Source organism: Sphaerodactylus townsendi, linkage group LG02 (genome assembly GCF_021028975.2).
Source record: "Sphaerodactylus townsendi isolate TG3544 linkage group LG02, MPM_Stown_v2.3, whole genome shotgun sequence".
In the NCBI taxonomy this organism is placed as follows: Eukaryota; Metazoa; Chordata; class Lepidosauria; order Squamata; family Sphaerodactylidae; genus Sphaerodactylus; species Sphaerodactylus townsendi.
In genome coordinates, this window is record NC_059426.1 from 179,005,012 (window position 1) to 179,026,881 (window position 21,870).

The 21,870-nt window shown below is 47.7% G+C and overlaps 1 protein-coding gene across 2 annotated transcripts; it reads right to left on the reverse strand.

Annotated features, from left to right (window-relative positions):
* Window positions 1-1,523: 1,523 nt before the first annotated feature.
* Window positions 1,524-20,668, reverse strand: LRR1 (leucine rich repeat protein 1). 2 transcript variants are annotated; one of them, XM_048486179.1, is made up of 4 exons: window positions 20,397-20,668; window positions 10,283-10,381; window positions 7,401-8,128; window positions 1,524-2,651 (listed from the first exon to the last, which is right to left on the reverse strand). In XM_048486179.1, exons 1-4 carry the CDS (start codon window positions 20,430-20,432, stop codon window positions 2,483-2,485), a joined length of 1,032 nt encoding a protein of 343 aa, XP_048342136.1. In that variant the 5' UTR covers window positions 20,433-20,668; the 3' UTR covers window positions 1,524-2,482. The 2 variants fall into 2 exon arrangements, with proteins under 2 accessions (XP_048342136.1, XP_048342135.1); XM_048486178.1 differs by lacking the exon at window positions 20,397-20,668 and adding an exon at window positions 17,070-17,296.
* Window positions 20,669-21,870: the final 1,202 nt, after the last annotated feature.

Genomic DNA, 21,870 nt, shown 5'->3' on the forward strand with positions numbered 1-21,870 from the left:
ACATGGATAGTTACACATAAGAACATAAGAACTAGCCTGCTGGATCAGACCAGAGTCCATCTAGACCAGCACTCTGCTTTCACTTGGCCAGCCTGGCCCACCTGAGTGCCTTTGGGAGGTCACCTGCAGGATGGGAGGAAAGCAATGGCTCTTTCTGCTGCTAAGCGTGCTCGGAAAGCACCCTGGACTGTGCTATTAAGGCATTTTGTGGCAATCTCAGATCAAAGGAGGATCAAGATTGGTAGCCATAAGATGGAGCTTCTCCTCCATAAATCTGTCCAAGCCCTTTTTTAAAGCTATCCCAGGTTGAGTGGCCCATCACCCCCTCCTGTGGCAGCAGATCTCCAAACACCAAATCACGTTGCGTTCATTGAAGAAGTGTTTCCTAAGTTGTAGTGCTAATTCTTCCCCCAGCATTTTCAATGGATGCCCCCCTGGTTCCTAGTATTGTGAGAAAGAGAGAAAAATTTCTCTGTCAACATGTTCTACCCCCATGCATAATTTCCTATAGACTTCAATCCCATTATCCCCCCCCCTCAGGCGTCTCCTCTCCAAACTAAGAGTCCCTAAACGCATGCAGTCTTTCCCTCTCCCATAAAGGAAGGGTGCTCCAGTCCCTCAATCATCCCTCGTTGCCCTTCTCTGCACTTTTTTCTATCTCTCTCCAATATCCTTTTTGAGATGCGCACGGCTTGAGAGGCCAGAACCCTGTACACAGTACTCCCAGAGCGTCTTGATTAGCGACCACTGCTTTATATAAAGGGCATGAAACAATCCTTGCAGTTTTATTCTCAATTCCTTTTCTTACGATCCCCAGCATGAGAGTTTGCCTTTTTTCACAGCTGCCATGCATTGAGTTGACATTCCCATGGAACTATCAGCTAAGAGCCTTAAATCCCACTTTCCCTGGTCTGTGACTGATAGCACTTTTAGACCCTGTAAGCGATGTATGTGAAGTTTGGATTTTTTTTTTTTGCCCCTCTAATGCATCACTTTGCATTTTGCTACATTGAACTGCATTTTGCCATTTCTGGAGCCCACTCACCTGGGTTTATCAAGGGTCTGTTTGGAGACTCTTTAGCAATCCTTTGTGGTTCTCACCAACCCTACCACATAATTTATGGTATCATCTGCAGAACTTAGGCCACCACGCTTACCCACCCCTCACACACACTGCCATGCATACGCCATCTAATATCACACCCCCGCCCCAGAACCCGGTTTGCTCCCCGTTACTGCCAGCCAATTCTGGTAGGTTAACCCATTCTCTGCTGGTGGTGTAATTTATTACCTCTTACACCATTCTGTCCTCCACTCCACCTGTGCCACGGTCCCAACCCAAGTGTACAAAACATGGTTGCTTTGGGATGCTTTTGGTTTCCATACGGCTTGTTAGTTCCAAGACGTTCCAGTATTTTTAGCCAAGGTCAGATCCGGCGAGGACAAAGCGGTTTTTAGCACAACTGCAAATCACTACAGACTCTTTGTAAATTTCCCCGTAGCAAAAAGAAGAGGGATGACGGTTTAGTAGTGAAGAACGACTCCGTACGAAATATTTATTTGGAGGCCTGTGGAAACGTGAATCACATCAGAAAAAATAAAGCCCTGTGTTTTTGTGCGCGCGGGTCTACCTTTTTCATAACACCTGGCACCTTACATTTTGTGGGGAAAACCCTGCAAACGGAGAAACTCAATTCCAGCAGACAAGCTTTATCGTAAGTAGGCCGCTATTCAGTCACTTGCTCAAGCATGTTACGGCCTTACATAGCAACTGAAAACATAACTGGACCTGTAAGATCAGCTGTGCTCTTTCGTCCTGAGACAGAAGGCATAGGTCAATTCAGGTAGAAAACGCTTTGACTTTCGAAAGCGGGGGGGGGGGGGGGGGGATCTAGCTAACTGGCGCTATTTTTGTGCGAGTCACTATTCATGGGGAACAGAATCTCTTCTTGTTCCCCAGCTGCCGTGGCTGAAGGCACGCTTTGGACACCTGCTGTTTCTTGGAGGGTGGGAGCCACTCATGATTCTTGCAGAAGACAATGGAAAGAGAAAGGGGGGGGGGGAAGGAACGGGGCCCGAGAGCAGAAGCCACGGCTGGGAAGACAGACAGGGAAACAGCCTCCCTGATCTGCAGACAAAGGCACACGGAGCTGCGTCAGCATCCACCCCCAGTAAACTATGTTATTTAAAACCGGTGCTCACATTCCTCCCTCTTGCTGAGCGGTGGAAAAAGGCAAGAGGCAAAGAGAAACCCTCACGCCAGCCCTTCCCGAGTAACAGCAGGGGGCCGAGGTACAAAGCATTTTATGGTTGCTCTGAGAACAGGCAGAGCCAGGCCAGACTCCTTTGCGTCCTCACACGCCCATGATGTCGGGGGGGCCTAGGTCACCACGATGCGCTTTGCAGGTGCCTGTCCAGAAACTGGGAGTAGCAAGTCAGGGAGCAGAAATAGCGGAGGGCGGGGGCCTCCGTTCCGCCCATGTTAAGTCCGGCACTCAACTGCGACCGTGTGTACGCCAACTGTGGAGAGTTTCATGGTCACCGTCGCCTGGATGAAGCAGGTGAGGCAGGCACGGCCGCACTGGCAAGTCTTGGACATGTCCAGGTCGTCACAGAGGTGAGACGGGAGGATGTGGCGGCCGTAGAGGATCCTGCAGAAGAAAACAACAACACAGGGCGTGTGAACAGAGCAGCTTTGGTTCCCTGAAATAGTTCCACACACCCAGTAGAAGAAGAGGAGGAGGAGAGTTTGGATTTATATCCCCCCTTTCTCTCCTGTTGGGAGACTCAAAGGGGCTGACAATCTCCTTTCCCTCCAGATCCCCCACAGCAAAACCCATAGCACTGTGCAGAGGTGGGTGGGGCTGAGAGAGCTCGAAGAACTGTGACTATTGAGGTCCACTTGGCTAGGCGTGTCTTGAAGTGCACAGGCTAATCTAAGATTCCCAGATAAGCCTCCACAGCCTCCAATGACAGAGGCTGAGAGATCAAACCAGTTCTCAGATTAAGTGGAACCTGCTCTCAACCCTTTCATACTGTAGTTATGTGGTGCTGCCAAGTCACTTGTGACCTATAGAGACCCCATGAATTAATGACCTCTGTGACAGCCTTCCTGATGTCTTTGAGGGATGTGATTTCCTTATTGTACTATTACACTCCAAAATAATTTAAGTTGGAGAGCATTCAAGAGCTTTCCAGCATCGTTAGATTGGTGGTTAAGAGTGGTGGACTTTAATCTGGAAAACTGGATTTGTTTCCCCACTCCTCCACGTGAAGCCTGCTGGCAGATTTTGGGCCAGTCACAGTTCTTTCAGAACTCTCAGCCCCACCTACCTCACAAGGTGTCTCTGCAACTGAGGGAGAGGAAGGGACAGGAAAGGAGCTTCATGTAAGCTCGAGTCTCCTTACAGGAAAAGAAGGTGGGTTATTACATCCAAATTCTTCTTCTCCTCCACCTGCCCTGTTTCCCCGAAAATAAGACATCCCCGGAGAATAAGACATAGTAGAGGTTTTGCTGAAGTGATAAATATAAAGCATCCCCCAGAGAAGTAGGAGGCGGTAGCAAAGGGTTTTGTTTGGAAGCATGCCCATCCAGACAGGAACATCAAAGCATTTTGCAGCTGTGGAGGCAGAAAAGTAAGACAATGTCCCCTGAAAATGAGACCATATACATCTTTGGGAGCAAAATTAATATAAGACCTTTCTTGTCTTATTTTTGGGGAAACACGGTAGTAGTGCTTTAAATGCAGCTCTGAATGGTGCATCAGTGTTACTTACAGCAGCCATTATTTTCAAAGCCCAAGTCCTAAGTCCAAGGAAAGCTTGAATTCAAATGATGATGTTGTCACGGAAGAGGTAGGTTAGGGGCAAGAACACAGCAGGAAATCAAGCCTTCCGACACCATCACACCCACAAGAAGGAAGCTGCAAGGAATCTGCCACGTTGTGCTTCTTTGCAAGCCTGACAAAAGACTTAGCTAAAGCACACCCACCCTAGTGGACAAACTTATTTTATTTACCCCACCTCACCCTTCCATCCAAAGCATAGGGTGTCAGGAAACGTGCAGCCCTCCAAGATGTTAGTGGATCTACAGTTCCCAGAAATCATCCCCCTGCCAGCATGATGCTGGCAGGGGGAGTGATGAACTCGTAGGCCATAACATCTGGAGGGTCGCGACGCTTGACACCTGACCCTGTTCCAAAGCATCCTCTGATGTTCTCCTGGCTGTATCCTCTCAAATAACCTGTGACGTAGATTAGGCTGAGAATGGCCGAGGTCACATAGCAAGCTTCCATGGCGGAGTCAAGTGTTGAACCTGGGTCTCCCAAATCATTGTCTCATATTCTAACCACTACACTTGCACAATCCCACTGCCTTCGTCTGGGATTTAATGACAAGATTAAAAGTCAGCTGGGAAATTATAAACCTGCACTCTTCTGCTGGACAGAACCATAGCTGTGAACGATGAGTAATGTGTTCTTCAAAAGAGAAGAACAAATCAACCACCATGGTGTAGGGCAGTGATGGCGAACCTTTTCGAGACCGAGTGCCCAAATTGCAACCCAAAACCCACTTATTTATTGCAAAGTGCCAACACGGCAATTTAACCTGAATACTGAGGTTTTAGTTTAGAAAAAACGGTTGGCTCGGAGACGTGCGTTACTCGGAAGTAAGATTGGTGGTAGTCGGTGGCTTTGCTTTGAAGCAACCGTGCAACTCTTCCAATGGGTGAATCATAGGAGGGTTTACTCAGAAGCAAGCCCCATTGCCAGCAACTAAGCTTACTGCCAGGTAAAGGATCGTGCTTTAGTTCTTCACATGAAAATCAGTGGGGTTTAACAGCGCTTAACAGGGTTACCTACTTCTTCCCCCAAACTAGGTCTTAGGTTTAATGCTAATAATTGAGCCCAGTGGCCCAGACCAGCCTAGATTGGGGGGGGGGGGGACGGACTCTGTTTGCACATGCCCACAGAGAGGGCTCTGAGTGCCACCTCTGGCACCCATGCCATAGGTTCGCCACCACTGGTGTAGGGGTTCAGAGCAATGAATTCCAGTCTGGAGAACTGGGTTTGTTTCCCTGCTCCTCCACGTGAAGCAAAACTCTCTCCAAACTCTCTCCAAACTCTCTCTGCCCCACAAGGTGTCTGTTGTGGGGAGAGGAAGGGAAAAGGAGTTTGTAAACCACCTAGAGACTCCTTACAGGAGAGAAGAGTGGGGTATAACCCCAAAACTCTCCTTCTTCTGATAAAGCTAATGCACAAAGTGGGCGAATGTAATTTGTTTCTAATGTTGTTTCAGCCGTGACTTTGCCAGGTGGACTTTGGCAACCGGCCACGCTCGCGCTCAACCCGTGTGCCTCCAGATCATGGCAGTCTTGCCAACCATTTGATAAGGTTGCCCTTCCCAGCTGATGAATTACTGAGGACACCTTCAATGCTGCAAAACGCTCTCGATAAAGACAGCTATCTTTACTGTCAAACTACACTGAAGTTCAAAGAAAGGAGGAGACAAATTAAGCATCTTTGAGAGCACAGCCACTGGGACTAAAGGGACCATCCACATTTAGAAGCTGTAAAACTCTGAATTCCAGGGCCAGGAGGCAATATCAGGTGAACACTTACTAAAATCTCTGTGCCCTGTTTTTGGACCTCCAGAGGAACTGGTTGGCTTCTGAATCAGCTGGAATCAATTAGCCGCATTCTATTTGATTGCCCAAAATACAAAAAAAGAATGGAACAGATTGCCTAGCCAACAATCTATGTTGCTTCAGATCCCCTCAAAGGACATTTCTGCCATATTGAAAGTCTGTTCATTATCGTTATATAGACAGGAGCTCCTTGTGCACTTTAGAGACCAACCAGTGGCTATGAGCTTCCAAGAGTCAAAGCTCTTTGCACAATTCCTTGCTTCCTGGCAACGGTCTTGTGAGAGGTCAATTTTCCCCCCAATTATCAGTCAGTATTCATGTTGAAATTCATGCTCCATCGCTCATCTCATACTCCAAGCAATAGTGAATGGACAATGAAATGATTAACTTCCACAGAAGGTAGTCAGAAGTCATGATCAACTGGAATGTGGCTGATGCATTAACAAAACCTACTTCAAAAGAAAAATATGATCTACTGTGTGAACAGCTACATGTGGGGTCTGTAAATGTTGTAAATAATGTACATGCTGTCATACCGATTTTGGAAGGGGTGTCAGAACATGTGTAATTGTTTAGATGAGCAAAATCTAAATGACAGCTGGACCCTCCTTCTAGCAGGTGCCGTGTGCAGATTAGGACCGAGTGCACAGCTTGTACCGTGTGCAAACCTGATAAGGTGAGGGCACCTGATTGGTACCACTTTTGCATATAGTTAGCACAGACAGCAATGTGACGTGTGCCTGAAAACACCTGTGGTCTGGCGAAGCACTTTGTCAGTAGATAGCAATAAACAGAACTGCACTAGGTGACTGTGTGTCTGTCAGTTCTTGTCTACATTGCGTCCTGCAAGGTGGTCTACTCCGAGTAAATCCGCTGCTTCAACAATTCCAACTACATAAATCTCTTTGCACCCTGGCCGGGTCGTTTGAAGACATGCTGATGGGGTCTGGACTGGTGGAATCAGGGAGGGAAAGAGATGTTGGGGTTTTGACAGCGTGAAGAAAACAGCAAACACCCTGCTTGGGGTTATCAGGAACGAAACCGGAAATAAATATCACAACGTCTTTGGTGCGGACTCATCTGGACTAATAAGTACTTTGTGGCTGCTGCACCTCAAAAAAAGATGATGCATATTGCACTACTGGAAACAGTCCGAAGAGGGCAACAAGATAATGGGGGGGGGGGGGTTCGTCAGAATGCCTTCGCTGAGGAATGACTGAAGAGTCTGGTACTTTTCAGTACTGAAAAAAGATGATGTGGGGGGAACATGAGAGTAAGATTAATAAAATTATGCATGCTTGGAAAAAGAAGAAGAGTTTGGATTTATTATTCCTGTAAGGAGACTTAAAGGCGCTTACAATCTCCTTTCCTTCCCTCCTCTCCCCCCGCCCCCGGTGTGGTGGGTGGGGCTGAGAAAGCTCCGAAAAGCTGTGACTAGCCCAAAGTGGCATGTGTTGGACTGCACCGGCTAATCTAGTTCCCCAGATAAGCCTCCACGGCTCAAGTGGCAGAGCAGGGAATCAAACCCGGTTCTCCAGATTAGAGTGCACCTGCTCTTAACAACTTCACCACTGTATTTCTGCATAGAAACCCTGAGAATGCAGTATTTCCTAATCCCTTTAATAGATTCATTCATATCTCTGATTCACTTGTTTCTCATTATGTCCCTGTCAGTCAAAGTAGATTTTGCTCATTTCGAAAGTTTCAGCCATTTACGGGGGCATGTCAGGGAAGTTCATCTTAACACATTTACCTGTAATTCACCGTTGCTCTTGCAGAATACTCTAACAAAGTCAATGGTATTTTGAGCTGTATGTCGGGAACGAGCGGCCTGGGCGGCTCAAACGGGTTGCCAAACAAATCCAGGTTCTCGAGGGAGAGTTTTGCAAAGTCGTCGGGCAAAAACGGGAGCTTGTTGCGAGCGGCGGATAAGAAACGCAGCTGCCTCAGCCGCCCGATCTTGAACGGCAGCCGGATCAGCTCGTTGTCGTCCAGCCTCAGGTGAGTCAGTTCCTGCAACAGGCAGAACTGAGCCGGGAGAGCTCTGATTTTGTTCTGGCTGAGATCCAGAGACTGGAGCGACTTCCGGAGGGTGGAGCTGCAGAGCGCGGTGTTGAACGCCTCCAGGTGGTTGTTGTGTAGGTTTAGCTCCTGAAGGCACACGAGGTCCCCGATGGTGGCCGGCAGCTTCTTGATACAGTTGTGGCTCAAATCCAACTTCCGCAGGCTTTTCAGACAGAGCATGCGCATGTCGACGCGGGCCAGTTTGCAGTAGGAGGCTTGAAGGTGTTCTAGAGAGTATGGGAAGTTGCGGGTGAGTGGGTATTCTTTCCTCGACGTGATCGTCATCCTTGTCTTTGGTTTCTCAACTTCGGATGCCTTGGCTGGGGCCAAAGCAGAGAGGGGCATGCTTTCCTCATGGGTCCCACTGTTGGCCAATTTCACTGCCGAGAGGAAAGCCTTCAAGAGATTGGCGTTTGCCTGCAGTTGAAACGGAACAAAACGGCCATCAGCATTTGCAGAGTCCCTGCCTTTATAAACACGCCACAGCACCAGAAGTTGGGCCGCCTTTGCAACGCACAAAGGGAAAAGCACAATGATCCTTTCTCTGGTACATTCTTCAAGCAGTGCTGACACAGGGGTGCCGGATTAGAGATGAGATGGGAAGCAAATCAGTACCGCTTTTCAATTGTTAAACGTTAAAAGAGATGTTTAATTTTCAGTTTCCTACATGGTAATTAGCAAGCCGTTAACTGGGGCATGGAGTGCTGCGTTAATGGTGCCCCGGTGTCAAACCGAATCGACAAGAACAAAAACGGACTCCATGAAGACAGGAGGAGAGAAAGGAAAGGAAGTTCCAACAGGTGCCACCAAAAAAGGGAGCCTGGCAACAGAAACATTCATGTGAACAGAGATTCAGCACGGGCTGGCAACCAATATGTTATGTAAAGCACTCTGTCTAGGCACAAGTTAACTGCTTACTAATTACCATGTAGGAAGCCGAAAATTAAACACCTCTTTTAACACTGAATAATGAAAAGCAGTGCTGGCTTGCTTTCCATCTCATTTGAAACCTTAAGTGAACCTAAAAACATGCTGAGGCACAGCTGGTATCATCGTCGCTAAAAAGGAACATAAGAACATAAGAAGAACATAAGAACAAGCCTGCTGGATCAGACCAGAGTCCATCTAGTCCAGCACTCTGCTACTTGCAGTGGCCCACCAGGTGCCTTTGGGAGCTCACAGGCAGGATGTGAAAGCAATGGCCTTCTGCGGCTGTTGCTCCCGAGCACCTGGTCTGCTAAGGCATTTGCAATCTCAGATCAAAGAGGATCAAGATTGGTAGCCATAGATCGACTTCTCCTCCATAAATCTGTCCAAGCCCCTTTTAAAACTATCCAGGTTAGTGGCCATCACCACCTCCTGTGGCAGCATATTCCAAACACCAATTACAGGTTGCGTGAAGAAGTGTTTCCTTTTATTAGTCCTAATTCTTCCCCCCAGCATTTTCAATGGATGCCCCCTGGTTCCAGTATTGTGAGAAAGAGAGAAAAATGTCTCTCTGTCAACATTTTCTACCCCGTGCATAATTTTATAGACTTCAATCATATCCCCCCTCAGCCGTCTCCTCTCCAAACTAAAGAGTCCCAAACGCTGCAGCCTCTCCTCATAAGGAAGGTGCTCCAGTTCCTCAATCATCCTTGTTGCCCTTCTCTGCACTTTTTCTATCTCTTCAATATCCTTTTTGAGATGTGGCGACCAGTCGCACCACTGCTTTATATAAGGGCATGACAATCTTTGCAGCTTTATTCTCAATTCCTTTCCTAATGATCCCCAGCATAGAGTTTGCATTTTTCACAGCTGCCATGCATTGAGTTGACATTCCCATGGAACTATCAACTAAGACGCCCAAATCCCTTTCCTGGTCTGTGACTAATAGCACTGACCCCTGTAGCACTGACCCCATGGAACTTAAACTGTAGAAGAATAGGGCTATAAACATAATCAATTAATAAATATCACAGATGCCATTTATGAATGTTTCTGCAGTTGTAGCAGGTCTACTCGGTATCACAAGACGCTGCCTGCTATCATCAGTACATCAAGGTTGGCACTGTCTACTCGGACTGGTAGCTGCTCTCTGGTGGAGGTGTTTCAGACCACCTAGATCAGGGGTCTGCAGCCTGTGGCTCTCCAGATGTTCATGGGCTACAAATCCCATCACCCCCTGCCAGCATGGCCAATTGGTTGCAGACCCCTAACCTAGCCCAGTTCTCCAGATTAGAACCCACCTGCTCTTAACCACTACACCACGCTGGCTCCCTTCTGATCCTTTCAATTGGAGATGCCGTGGATTGAATCCGGGACCTTCTGCGGATCCTCTATCACTGAGCTACAGCCCCGCCCAAAGTAAGTCCTGCTGCCCTCAATGAGGATCGTTCTGTGGAAAGTGTTCCTGGAACTGAGCTGCAAAAGTAGCTTCCCAACTCTGGAAACATCAAAGCAAAAAAGTTTCTTTCCCTTCCTAATCTGTGCAAATTGTGTAGCAAGGCGAGCCATCCTTGGTTGGTTATCCTTTACCTGTCAGGTAAGAGCACCGATCGGACAGGCACGGCTTTGGGCTGGATCTCATACCTTGCTGAGACAGACATCCACGGCCGGTTCCTTCAGCCGTATGGTGGCTTTTCCTTCTTCCACAAACTTGGTGAAAAGCTGTTCTACGTTTTCTCTTAACTGAATTGGAGATTTGGGGGGGGGGGGGGAGAACAGAGAAAATGACAACATTATGATCCTGAGTAAACAAGCTTTTAAAAATAAACAAACTTTGAAAGGCTTCCTGAGCACAATAATCTCCGTCTGATTAGATGAACCGATACTGACCCCCAGCAATGATCCATTCATTACGGCCGGTCTCGTCTAACTCATAGCACCACAGAGCTGGAAGAGACCACCAGGGCCATCAAGTCCAATCCGCTGCCATGCAGGAAGACACAATCAAAGAACTCCCAACAGTGGGCCACCCAGCCTCCTGCTACAAAGGAGGAGACTCCATCACACTCTGAGGCGGCGTATTCCACTGTCAAACAGCTCTGGCGGTGAAGAAGTTCTTCCTAATGTTTAGGTCCGTGGTGGCGAACCTCTGGCACTCCAGATGTTATGTACTACAATTCCCATCAGCCCCTTCCAGCATGGCCAATTGCAGAAGGCCCTTGCTTTCACCTCCTGCATGTGAGCTCCCAAAGGCACCTGGTGGGCCACTGCGAGTAGCAGAGTGCTGGACTAGATGGACTCTGGTCTGATCCAGCAGGCTAGTTCTTATGTTGCAGACCCCTGGACTAGGCTGTTAGCCTTAGCCATTCTCTCATATATTAGTTGTGCAATTTTTTCACTCATCCAGATCAGGTGGCCCCTAGTCCTCTCGTCCAGCACCACTCCCACAAACCCTATACCCAAGCTTTTAAGGCGAGGTCTAAGGAAAAGAGTTGTCATGATTGTAGAAGCCTGAGGAATGGAGCAGCCTGCAAGGCTGAAGAGAGCCATTCCCTCCCTCACACTCAGCCCTGGCTGCCATTTGCCCTGCAGGCCTCTCTTTCTCCAAGCACCTTCCAAGCCTCCGGACCGGAGCTCAGAAATCGGAAGGAAGAGGCAGGAGCCAATTGCTGATGAAGAGAAGAAGAAGAAGTGTTTGGATTTATATCCCCCCTTTCTCTCCTGCAGGAGACTCAAAGGGGCTGACAATCTCCTTGCCCTTCCCCCCTCACAACAAACACCCTGTGAGGTGGCGGGGGGGGGGGGGCTGAGAGAGCTCCGAGAAGCTGTGACTAGCCCAAGGTCACCCAGCTGGCATGCGTGGGAGTGCACAGGCTAATCTGAATTCCCCAGAGAAGCCTCCACAGCTCAGGCGGCAGAGCTGGGAATCAAACCCGGTTCCTGCAGATTAGATACACGAGCTCTTAACCTCCTACGCCACTACGCCGGCGTAGCTGACAACGAACCTGCTTTGATCATCGCAGGAGGGCTTATTCCAACCAATTCCACGTAGATCAGCGGATGGGAATGTCCAATGTTAAATGCCGATTTAAAAATAAATAAATAAATAAAACGACAGAGCAGTTTGAAGCTCTGACAGAGAACGTGCCAGAAATCTCTCTGCGGGAGGGTGCGCAAATGCAAACTGGGGAACTTCTCTTCCTTTGTCCTGTGAGGCAACCGTTTTTCTGGAACAAGGGATGAGTCATTTAAACAAAAGCACTCCGGCTGAGTGCTAAAACTGCCTTGCAAAACATTTCTTTTTTTGTTGTTGTTGAAGGGTTCCGTCTTTTAACGCCATTTCTACAGCTGCTTCTAGCCTGAAAGCCATTTTATCAGCATCCTGTTTAGGCCTGCTAACACACTGAGTTGTTTTGGTTCGTTGTTTTTTTTTTACTTTTTATTTGGATTTATATCCCCCTTTCTCTCCTGCAGGAGACTCAAAGGGGCTGACAATCTCCTTGCCCTTCCCCCCTCACAACAAACACCCTGTGAGGTAGGTGGGGCTGAGAGAGCTCCGAGAAGCTGTGACTAGCCCAAGGTCACCCAGCTGGCGTGTGTGGGAGTGTACAGGCTAATCTGAATTCCCCAGATAAGCCTCCACAGCTCAGGCGGCAGAGCTGGGAATCAAACCCGGTTCCTCCAGATTAGATACATGAGCTCTTAACCTCCTACGCCACTGTGCTCCATTAAAACATTGATATCTACGCTGGGGCGTACAGACTGCCGCGGTGGTTAAGAAAGCCCAGCAAAGATTGTACTATCTGAGACTTTTAAGGGAACAACAACTGAATGGAAAACTCCTGGTGTCCTTTTACCGCTGTGCTATAGAGAGTGTCTTAACCTTAGAGTGTCTTAACCTATAGAGAGTGTCTTAACACCGCCCAGAGCCCCTAGAGGATGGGGCGGTATAAAAGTTTAATAAATAAATAAATAAATAAACCTACTGCATCTGTGTATGGTTCTCCAGTTGCACAGGGGCAGATAGGAAGGCGCTCCAAAGGGTGATCCCTACTGCACAGAGGATTATCGGCTGCCCTCTCCCCTCCTTGGAAAAACTCTATAATTCCTGAAGCCTAAAGAAAGCCCAAAATATTCCGAGAGACCCGTCTCATCCAGCACACTCTCTTTTTGAACTGTGACCATCCGGCAGACGATACAGGTCTATCAAAACTAGGACAAAGAGGCTTGGAGACAGCTTCTACTCAAGAGCTGTGGCGATGCTGAACTCCGGGGCTTCGTGTTGATGTGTTTGGGGCTGTGTAGGGATGGGCGGAGGAAGGGGAAAGTGAGGGTGGGGTAGGAGTCTGAAATTGTGTGCATCGAGGAATGCTGCTGTGAATTTCGTTGTGCGTGCACAATGACAATAAAATGCTTATGCTTATTTAAGGTGACTTACAATAATAGTTGAAACCATTCTGTCTAAATCCAAAAATGGAATAAAATAAACCACCTGAAATCTCCCTTAAAAGCTGAGGGAGGCAGAGGGAGGTTTTGGGGTGCCCCCTGAACATCACCAAGGAAGAGCCCCCACACTTCTTGAGAGCCCAATTATAGAATCACAGAGTTGGAAGAGATCCCCTAGGGGGCCATCCAGTCCAACCCCCTGCCATGCTAGAACACACAATCCAAGCACTCCTGACAGATGGCCATCCAGCCTCTCTTGAAAAACCTCCAAAGGAGACTCCAAAGGTGGAATCTCTTTTCCTTCCCCTTGAACCCATTACTCCGTGTCCTAGTCTGTGGAGCCGCAGAAGAAGAAGAAGAGTTTGGATTTATATCCCCCTTTCTCTCCTGCAGGAGACTCAACGGGGCTGACAATCTCCTTGCCCTTCCCCCCTCACAACAAGCACCCTGTGAGGTGGGTGGGGCTGAGAGAGTTCAGAAAGGACTGGGACTAGCCCAAGGTCACCCAGCTGGCGTGTGTGGGAGTGCACAGGCTAATCTGAATTCCCCAGATAAGCCTCCACAGCTCAGGCGGAACAGCGGGGAATCAAACCCGGTTCCTCCAGATTAGATACACGAGCTCTTAACCCCCTACGCCACTGCTGCTCCCTCAATCCACAGAGCCAAGGCCATGCTCCCTCAGAGCCAAAGCTTGCTCCCTCAATCCACAGAGGCAAGGCCATGGTGGAAAAGGCCGGGTCTGTGGTCGATGCCAGACGGGTCATCTTTAGTGCTGGGATAGCAGGATGGCTGACGGATGACTGCAGACAGAGATATACAGAAGGTCAACATGAGATAATTTGCACACATGAGCTGTAGCTACAGCACAGAAGCCTCACTGCAGGTCCATTCACAAAAACCTTTGTGCAGACTGAGGCAGGGGGTGAGTGACTCCTCTGGGGAAACAGCTCTGTAACAAAGAAGAAGAGTTTGGATTTATATGGAAACTTCCTCTCCCGTAAGGAGACTCAAGGTGGCTTACAAGCTCCTTTCCCTTCCTCTCCCCACAACAGACCCCTTGTGAGGCAGGTGGGGCTCAGAGAATTCTGAGAGAACTGTGACTGGCCCGAGGTCCAGGAATGTAGGAGTGCGGAAACGCGTCCGGTTCACCAGATAAGCCTCTGCCGCTGAGGTGGAGGAGTGGGGAATCAAAACCGGTTCTCCAGATTAGAATCCATCTGCTCTTAACCACTACACCACACAGCCCTTTCACTGCTGCGTCACTGATAGGAAGCATGCCGAGAGATTAGGAAATGCTGGTTTCACAAAGTGTTAATAGAAGAAGAAGAAGAGTTTGGATTTATATCCCCCCTTTCTCTCCTGCAGGAGACTCAAAGGGGCTGACAATCTCCTTGCCCTTCCCCCCTCACAACAAACACTCTGTGAGGTAGGTGGGGCTGAGAGAGCTCCGAGAAGCTGTGACTAGCCCAAGGTCACCCAGCTGGCGTGTGTGGGAGTGCACAGGCTAATCTGAATTCCCCAGATAAGCCTCCACAGCTCAGGCGGCAGAGCTGGGACTCAAACCTGGTTCCTCCAGATTAGATACACGAGCTCTTAACCTCCTACGCCACTGCTGATCAAAGGCTTGGATCACACTGGGCTCTGGCAGGGTTATTCCCAGGGTCACAGGACTTGCATGGAGTGACAGCCAGGTGGATCAGGAAGCTGCCCTACAGGCATCACTGTTGCCACCAGCCTCTTCCGTCTGCTGTACCAGATCCAACTGGCTGCTGTGGGTTTTCCGGTATGTGCGGCCAGGGTCTGGTAGTTTTTGCTCCTAACGTATCACCGCACCTGCAACTGACATCTGTGCCATGGAGGGAAGCACACCTCAAACTCCAATTACATCTGTTCCACTCTGGCTGTTTTTTACAGATAAAGATATTATACATATATTCTTCTATTTGTGTTATTTTTTATATATGTGTACATACACCGTTCTATTTACATTATATTTGCTTCAACCCCTATGGATAAGACTCGTTCTCAACTTTTTTTGTTGTCCATGGGGGGGGTTACAAATGAACTCAAGTTATCTGAAATGCGGAACTCAGTATAAATACAAAGATTTTTCACATCCCACAAATAAATGTCCAATTTCATCGAGGTCTGTATCAATACACAGTTCATCAAATTGCATCCATATTTCACAAACGTCCGTACAGGTAAGTGTTCTTCAATCCACAACAACAGAAACTTCATAAACTTCCATGTAGGTAAGTATGAAATGTTCAGTCCATACTAGCATAAATGTGATAAACTTGTTAAACTCCCACACAGGTAAGTATTAAATCCAAGACAACTTTTAAATTCCAAGTTAAGGCAAACTGAGACTTCCATGTAGGTAAGTATTAAATGTTCAGTCCATAATAGCATAAATTTGAGGGAAACACACCTCGCCGTGACATGCCTCTGAAGATGCCAGTCGTAGACGTAGGGGAAACATTACGAGAACAGCCTTGCAGCCTGGAAACCCGGCAACAGCCTGTCACTTTTTTTCTCTCCCCAGCCCAGAATCACCTTAGACTTTGTTTATTTGCTGACAAGGCCATGCAGACCAATACTTACGTGCCCCTGCCTGCACAGCGTGGTGTAGTGATTAAAAGCAGGTGCATTCTTATCTGGAGATCGGGGTTTGATTCCCTGCTCTGCCACTTGAGTGTGGAGGCTTATCTGGTGAAGCTGGGTGACCTTGGGCTAATCACAGTTCTTCAGAGCTCTCTCAGCCCCACCCACCTCACAGGGTGTTTGTTGTGGGAGGGAGGGAAAGGAGATTGTAAACCCCTTTGAGTCTCTTTACAGGAAAGAAAGGAGGGATATAAATCCAAACTCTTCTTCTTCTTTACAGTCCTTAAAAGATCCTGCCGTTCAAATCCGCTCAGGCAGACCTCATAGCCCAGTGATAGTGAACCTTTTTGAGACCGAGGGCCCAAATTGCAACCCAAAACCCACTTATTTATCGCAAAGTGCCAACACGGCAATTTAACCTGAATACTGAGGTGTGCGTTACTCAGGAGTAAGCTTGGTGGTAGTTGGTGGCTTTGCTTTGAAGCAACCGTGCAGCTCTTCCAATGGGTGAATCACGACCCTAGGAGGGTTTACTCAGAAGCAAGCCCCATTGCCAGCAACCGAGCTTACTCCCAGGTAAAGGACTGCACTTTAGTTCTTTGCATGAAAATCAGTGGGGTTTAACAGCGCTTAACAGGGTTACCTGCACTGCTTCCCCAAAACTAGATCTTAGGTTTAATGCTAATAATTGAGGCCAGTGGCCCAGGCCAGCCTAGATGTGGGGGGCACTCTGTTTTCGTGTGCCCACAGAGAGGGCTCTGAGTGCCACCTCTGGCACCCGTGCCATAGGTTCACCACCACTGTCACAGCCCCTCTTGAATCTCTCCAAGGAGCACCCCCCTCCCCTTTCATGATAGAAAAGGCCCCGGCTTTGGTCAACACCAGACAGGCCCGGCAGCCAACAGAGAGCTGCCTGCCTGGCAGGAACAGTGGAGCACAAGCAGCATAAGGTCGGAGAGGGTCCCACACTGCAGGGCTGGTGCTCTTGCAGATCTACTGTGCTTGTCTGAATCTGACCACCTGCCAAGTTGCAGAGAAGCAGCAGAAACGTTTTCCGGTTAATGCTGCACCTGCTCTGCACCCCCCCCCCCTTCCCAAGAATGAGCCCTCCTGTCTGGAACAGTTTGACTCTGGGTTAGTAGTTGTGGCGGGACAGTGAACTCTCAGGCGAGGCGATGAACGTGTTGAGGAGGGGGGGATGTGAGAAGTGAACAGCAGCTTTTGCAAGCATCCTTTGAGGCCACAGCTCAGAAGGTGCAATGCTCCTCCCTGGACTACTTTGCATGGGTGTTGTGAGATCTTCTGCGGAAAGGTTCGCAAAGGATCTCACAACACCCCTGCAAGGTAGTCCAGGGAGGGGAGCCGGCTGCCCGCTCACCTGGTACTTGGTGCCGGGGCGGTCGCGGGCGGTGCTGATCAGGAGCCAGACGCCGCCGCCGCCGCCGCCCGGCCCTCCAGACGGCCTCCCCAGCGAGAGCAGCGCCCGGGCAGCCCGCCCCGGCGCCCGCAGCCCCGCCGACGGCAGCAGCCGGCTCACCACCGACGCCTCGCACGGCAGCCGCATCGCCAGGCTCCGCCGGCAGCGCTTCCCGCCTTCTGCGCGCGCAACGCGGCCAGGGCGGAAGAAGGGCGCTCTCCCGCCGCACGTCTGCGCATGCTCGAGAAGAGGAAAGCCGCCCTCCGCCTGCCTCCCGTCCTTCCATGCAATTCAGGGGCGGTCGGAGGAGAAAGCAGCAGGCGAACGGCCAAGACACCCTCGTAACTCCCGCAGGCCCCCAGTAGAGGAAGCCAAAAACAACAACAACAATAATGTCAGCCATTCATAAAACATAAAACCAGGTCCTGAAAGACAGTATTGAGATGGCAAAAAGCCCCCCCTCCCCCCCCAAAAAAAGATTAAAGGAGGTGGGCTTAGTGCACAAGTGTTTAAAAGATTTTGAAATTACGTTTACATTAAATGTATAAATTTAAATTGTAGGACTACAGCTACTGTTGCACTCAGGCTATAACTAATTTTTCAAATACGTATATGAGTTTATATCATTGTTCATATTTTTTATATTTCATTAGTTATAAATACAATCATTTCTTGTCAACAACATCCAACAGGTAAGTTCAACTTATTTTTAACAATTATAACAGATAGATTCAGGGTCATCAGTATTAATTCAGGTAAGTATTTTGTTCATACTCTCCCATCAGTTCAACATCCATAAGGTAAGTATTCAATCAATGCGAAAACATGTATATACATAAATATATTCAGTCCATCTTGGTTCATCAACATTTTATATAAATTAGGCACAATGTGTTTTCCTCTTTGTGTTTAAAAGAATTTGGACTTATGCCTGTGCACAATTTTGGACTGATTATTGAATACGTACAGAATACTTACCTGAGTGGATTTATATAAAATGTTGATGAACAAGATGGACTGAATATATATTTATTTATGTATATACATGTTTTCGCATTGATTGAATACTTACCTTATGGATGTTGAACTGATGGGAGAGTATGAACTAAATACTTACCTGAATTAATATGGATGACCCTGAATCTATCTGTTATAATTAATAAAAATAAGTTGAACTTACCTGTTGGATGTTGTTGACAAGAAATGATTGTATTTATAACTAATGAAATATAAAAAAAATATGAACAATGATATAAACTCATGCATATAGATATACGTATTTGAAAAATTAGTTATAGCCTGAGTGCAACAGTAGGTGTAGTCCTATTATTAAATTTAAATTGTTACATGGCTCTGTAAATGTTGGAAACCACCCAGAATCTACACTGGGAGGGGCGGTGGATAAACCTTGTGCAGTCCCATGCAGGGTTCAGTTATTTCTGTGAAACCAATATTTATGTATTAGGAATAAATCAAGGTAGGGAGAGCTCTCCCTTTAAGCATTGTGGGAAATGTAGTTTTAGAGTCACCTGTTTGGCATTCAGCTTTGTGATTTGCTAGATCAGAGCCTGTCCAGGGCAGAGCTGGGTAAGGCCAGGAAAAAGTTTATTATTCTTTTTCCTTGGAGTAGAGATCGAGGAGACTTTAATGGGATGTGGGGAGCAATAAGAGGAGTAAGAACCAGTGATGGGATCAAAAAGGGTACAATAACAGGTTCGATGGTGGTGGGATTCAAACAGTGGCAGCTGCACAATCCCCTATTGGGCAGGGAGGTTGCTAGTAACCCCTTCTCGGCACTCAGAAAAAATTAGTAACCACTTCTAGAGAAGTGGTGAGAACTGGTTGGATCCCACCTCTGGGTAGAACCAGTTATTAATTCTGTTCAACGTAACTTCACGTAAGTCCACATAAATCATTCAGTTCAAGGAGCAGCAGTCAAAATGTCAGTCAATGTTAATTGCATAATTTCGCTGAATCTTCTCTTTGATCTGAAATAATGTGTGGAACTCTTGTTGACTCAGACCAGAAGAGAAGGGCTGAAGACCAATCTCTTTCAAGACGGCTCAGTGAAAAAAGGGACTTATGAACAGCAACATTCCGCCTCTCTCTGCTATACCACCCTGGGAAGCACCTTTGCATGAAAACAAATGGTTGCATGAGCAGAAAAACACCCCCCCCCCTTCCAGCCAATCCCCTGCCATGCAGGAACTCACAATGTTACCGACCAGGAAAATAGCCAAAATATTTTCCTGAGTCGAGTTACCTAACTACACTGGCTCCAGGTCAGGACACAGAGACCTGTGTGGTTCAGAAGCCTCCATAAGGCTTGCAAGGGGCCCGTATGATTGTGCCAATGTTCTACATGGTTTCCCTCTTGCCTTTGCCTTTTAGGATATAATGAAAGCCCTTTAGTGCTGAATTAGGCTATTGCCACATTGTCTAGGTTATATTTTACCTAGGTTTTCCAATTGATTTAAGGTTTTGTTATTGTTAATTTAGGATATTCTTGCCTATAAGTATATGTGCTTGTACTCTTTAAAGTTTTCTTTAATGTTTAAGTTTAGAAATGTTATGTTTGATATTTGTGTCTGTTAGCAAAAGCAATAGCCTGTAGAAGCTGATATTAAGGGACAAGGAGGTTAACCTTGGAATCCAGCTTAGACCAACACCTTGACTCCTTAAATCTGTCAAAGACCCTTTTTTGGTTTTACTGCAAAATCAAATCTGATGACAGCAGCCAAGATGTCCCAGCGTTGAAGCGTGTCAGGACTACCATTGGACAGTTTGAGACTTTCTTTGTTGCAGAACTTTGGGAGCACAGAGTGCTTTTGTTGATGTTTCTTTATTGGTGTTGGTAAAGGGACCGCCTTGCCACCTGCCCTTTGCCCTAATATTAATCAGTAGCGAGCTGGAAATCACTTGTATTTACACCTGAGCAGCAGCAGTAACAGCAATCAAAAGCACTTCTGACAGGCTGCGGTAGGCTGCCCACGAAGCTTATAATGAGAAACGGCAGCAAATAAAGCCCAGGAAACAAAATGCTTCAGCTTGAATTGCCTAAAATAAAGCAGCCAGACACCCGGCGTGCAGGAGGCATATCTAGGAAAATGTAGCCTGGTGCAAATCTGGAGCCCCAGGCCCCCCGCGACCAAACAGACTTTTTTTTTTGCACCAGGGCATCTCAAGGAGGGGAGCGATTTTCCACCCCCCACGTGACTGAAAGACGCTCCACACAAGAGGGGCCGCCACTACTGAAAAAGCTCTGTCTGTGGCTTTCACCGGCCTCACCACTGTGGTCTTTCTGCCAATGGCTGTGATTCTCATGCACAAAGATCATGCTCCAGGTCTTGACATGCCTGAAGTGGACAGGTCTTGACATGCCTGGATTGGCCGGAGTCTGGAACAGCATCCAGATGAAATGGAGACTTTTTGTTTGACTGAAAACACTTTAAATCTCGCGCTCGCAGCTCTCGGTCAGTAGCCGTGCCACCCTGGTGCTGCTCTTGGCCCCATTTTAAACAACTCTGTAGCATAATGGGGGATTAAGTTTTCTTGAGGGACTGGAGCACCTTCCTTATGAGGAGAGGCTGCAGCGTTTGGGACTCTTTAGTTTGGAGAGGAGGCGTCTGAGGGGGGATATTATTGAAGTCTATAAAATTATGCACGGGGTAGAAAATGTTGACCAGAGAGAAATTTTTCTCTCTTACCCACAATACACTAGAACCAGGGGGCATCCATTTAGAAAATGCTGGGGGGGAAAGAATTGGGACTAAATCGAAAAGAGAACACTTCTTCCGCTTAGCGTGTGATTGGTGTTTTGGAATCTGCACTGCTTACACAGGAATTGGTGATGGCCCCTCCACCTGGATAGCTTTAAAAGGGAGCTTGGGAAGATTTATGGAGGAGAAGTTGATCTTTATGGCTACCAATCTTGATCCTCTTTGATCTGAGATTGCAAAATGCCTTTGCAGACCAGGTGCTCGAGGGGAAAAGCAGCGGGAGGAGCCATTGCTTTCACATCCCTGCATGTGAGCTCCCAAAGGCACCTAAAGAGACCCTGCAGTAGCAGAGCTGGACTGAATGGACTCTGGTCTGATCCAGCAGGGCTCTTCCTTATGTTCTTGAAGAGCCATTGCTTTCACATCCTGCATGTGACCTCCCAAAGAGCACCCTGAAGAGACCCTCGCGAGAGTAACAGAGAGAGCTGTGAACTAGATGGACTCTGGTCTGATCCAGCTGAAAGCTTGTTCTTATGTTCTGTAAGTGGGCTTCTGCAAAGATACAGCGGTGGGACCCTCCTATAGTAGGGGTGGGACCCTCCAGGACACTGCACAAACAAAAGTGTGAGGACCTTAATTTGGCACAAATAGCTGAATCCGGCCTTATTAGTTCCCCAAATTTGAAGCATATCTGTCAAGCCACACATTTCAAGCAGGGAAATCCGAAACTAGTCATTTGCTTTGCTTTTGCATCTTCTGCGCAATCCAGCAGGCAAGAAGAGCATGACAGTTTCAAAGTCACAGCCGACAAAGAGTGACGCTACTCTCAAAAATGTATATTCCAAAGATCCTGCTTGTGTTTGTGGTCCTTTTGCTAAAAAATGTCCCTGGAGCGCAACAGGGTTTAAAGCTAGAAAACAGCCTTCCAGTATCACATGCAAAGTCAATTGCTGGATCAGACCAGTCTCTACTTTTGCAGCTCTTCTGGGTGAGATTTGGGAGAATTTATTATTCCCACACGTTTTGGCCTCTGCTTCTGGGAT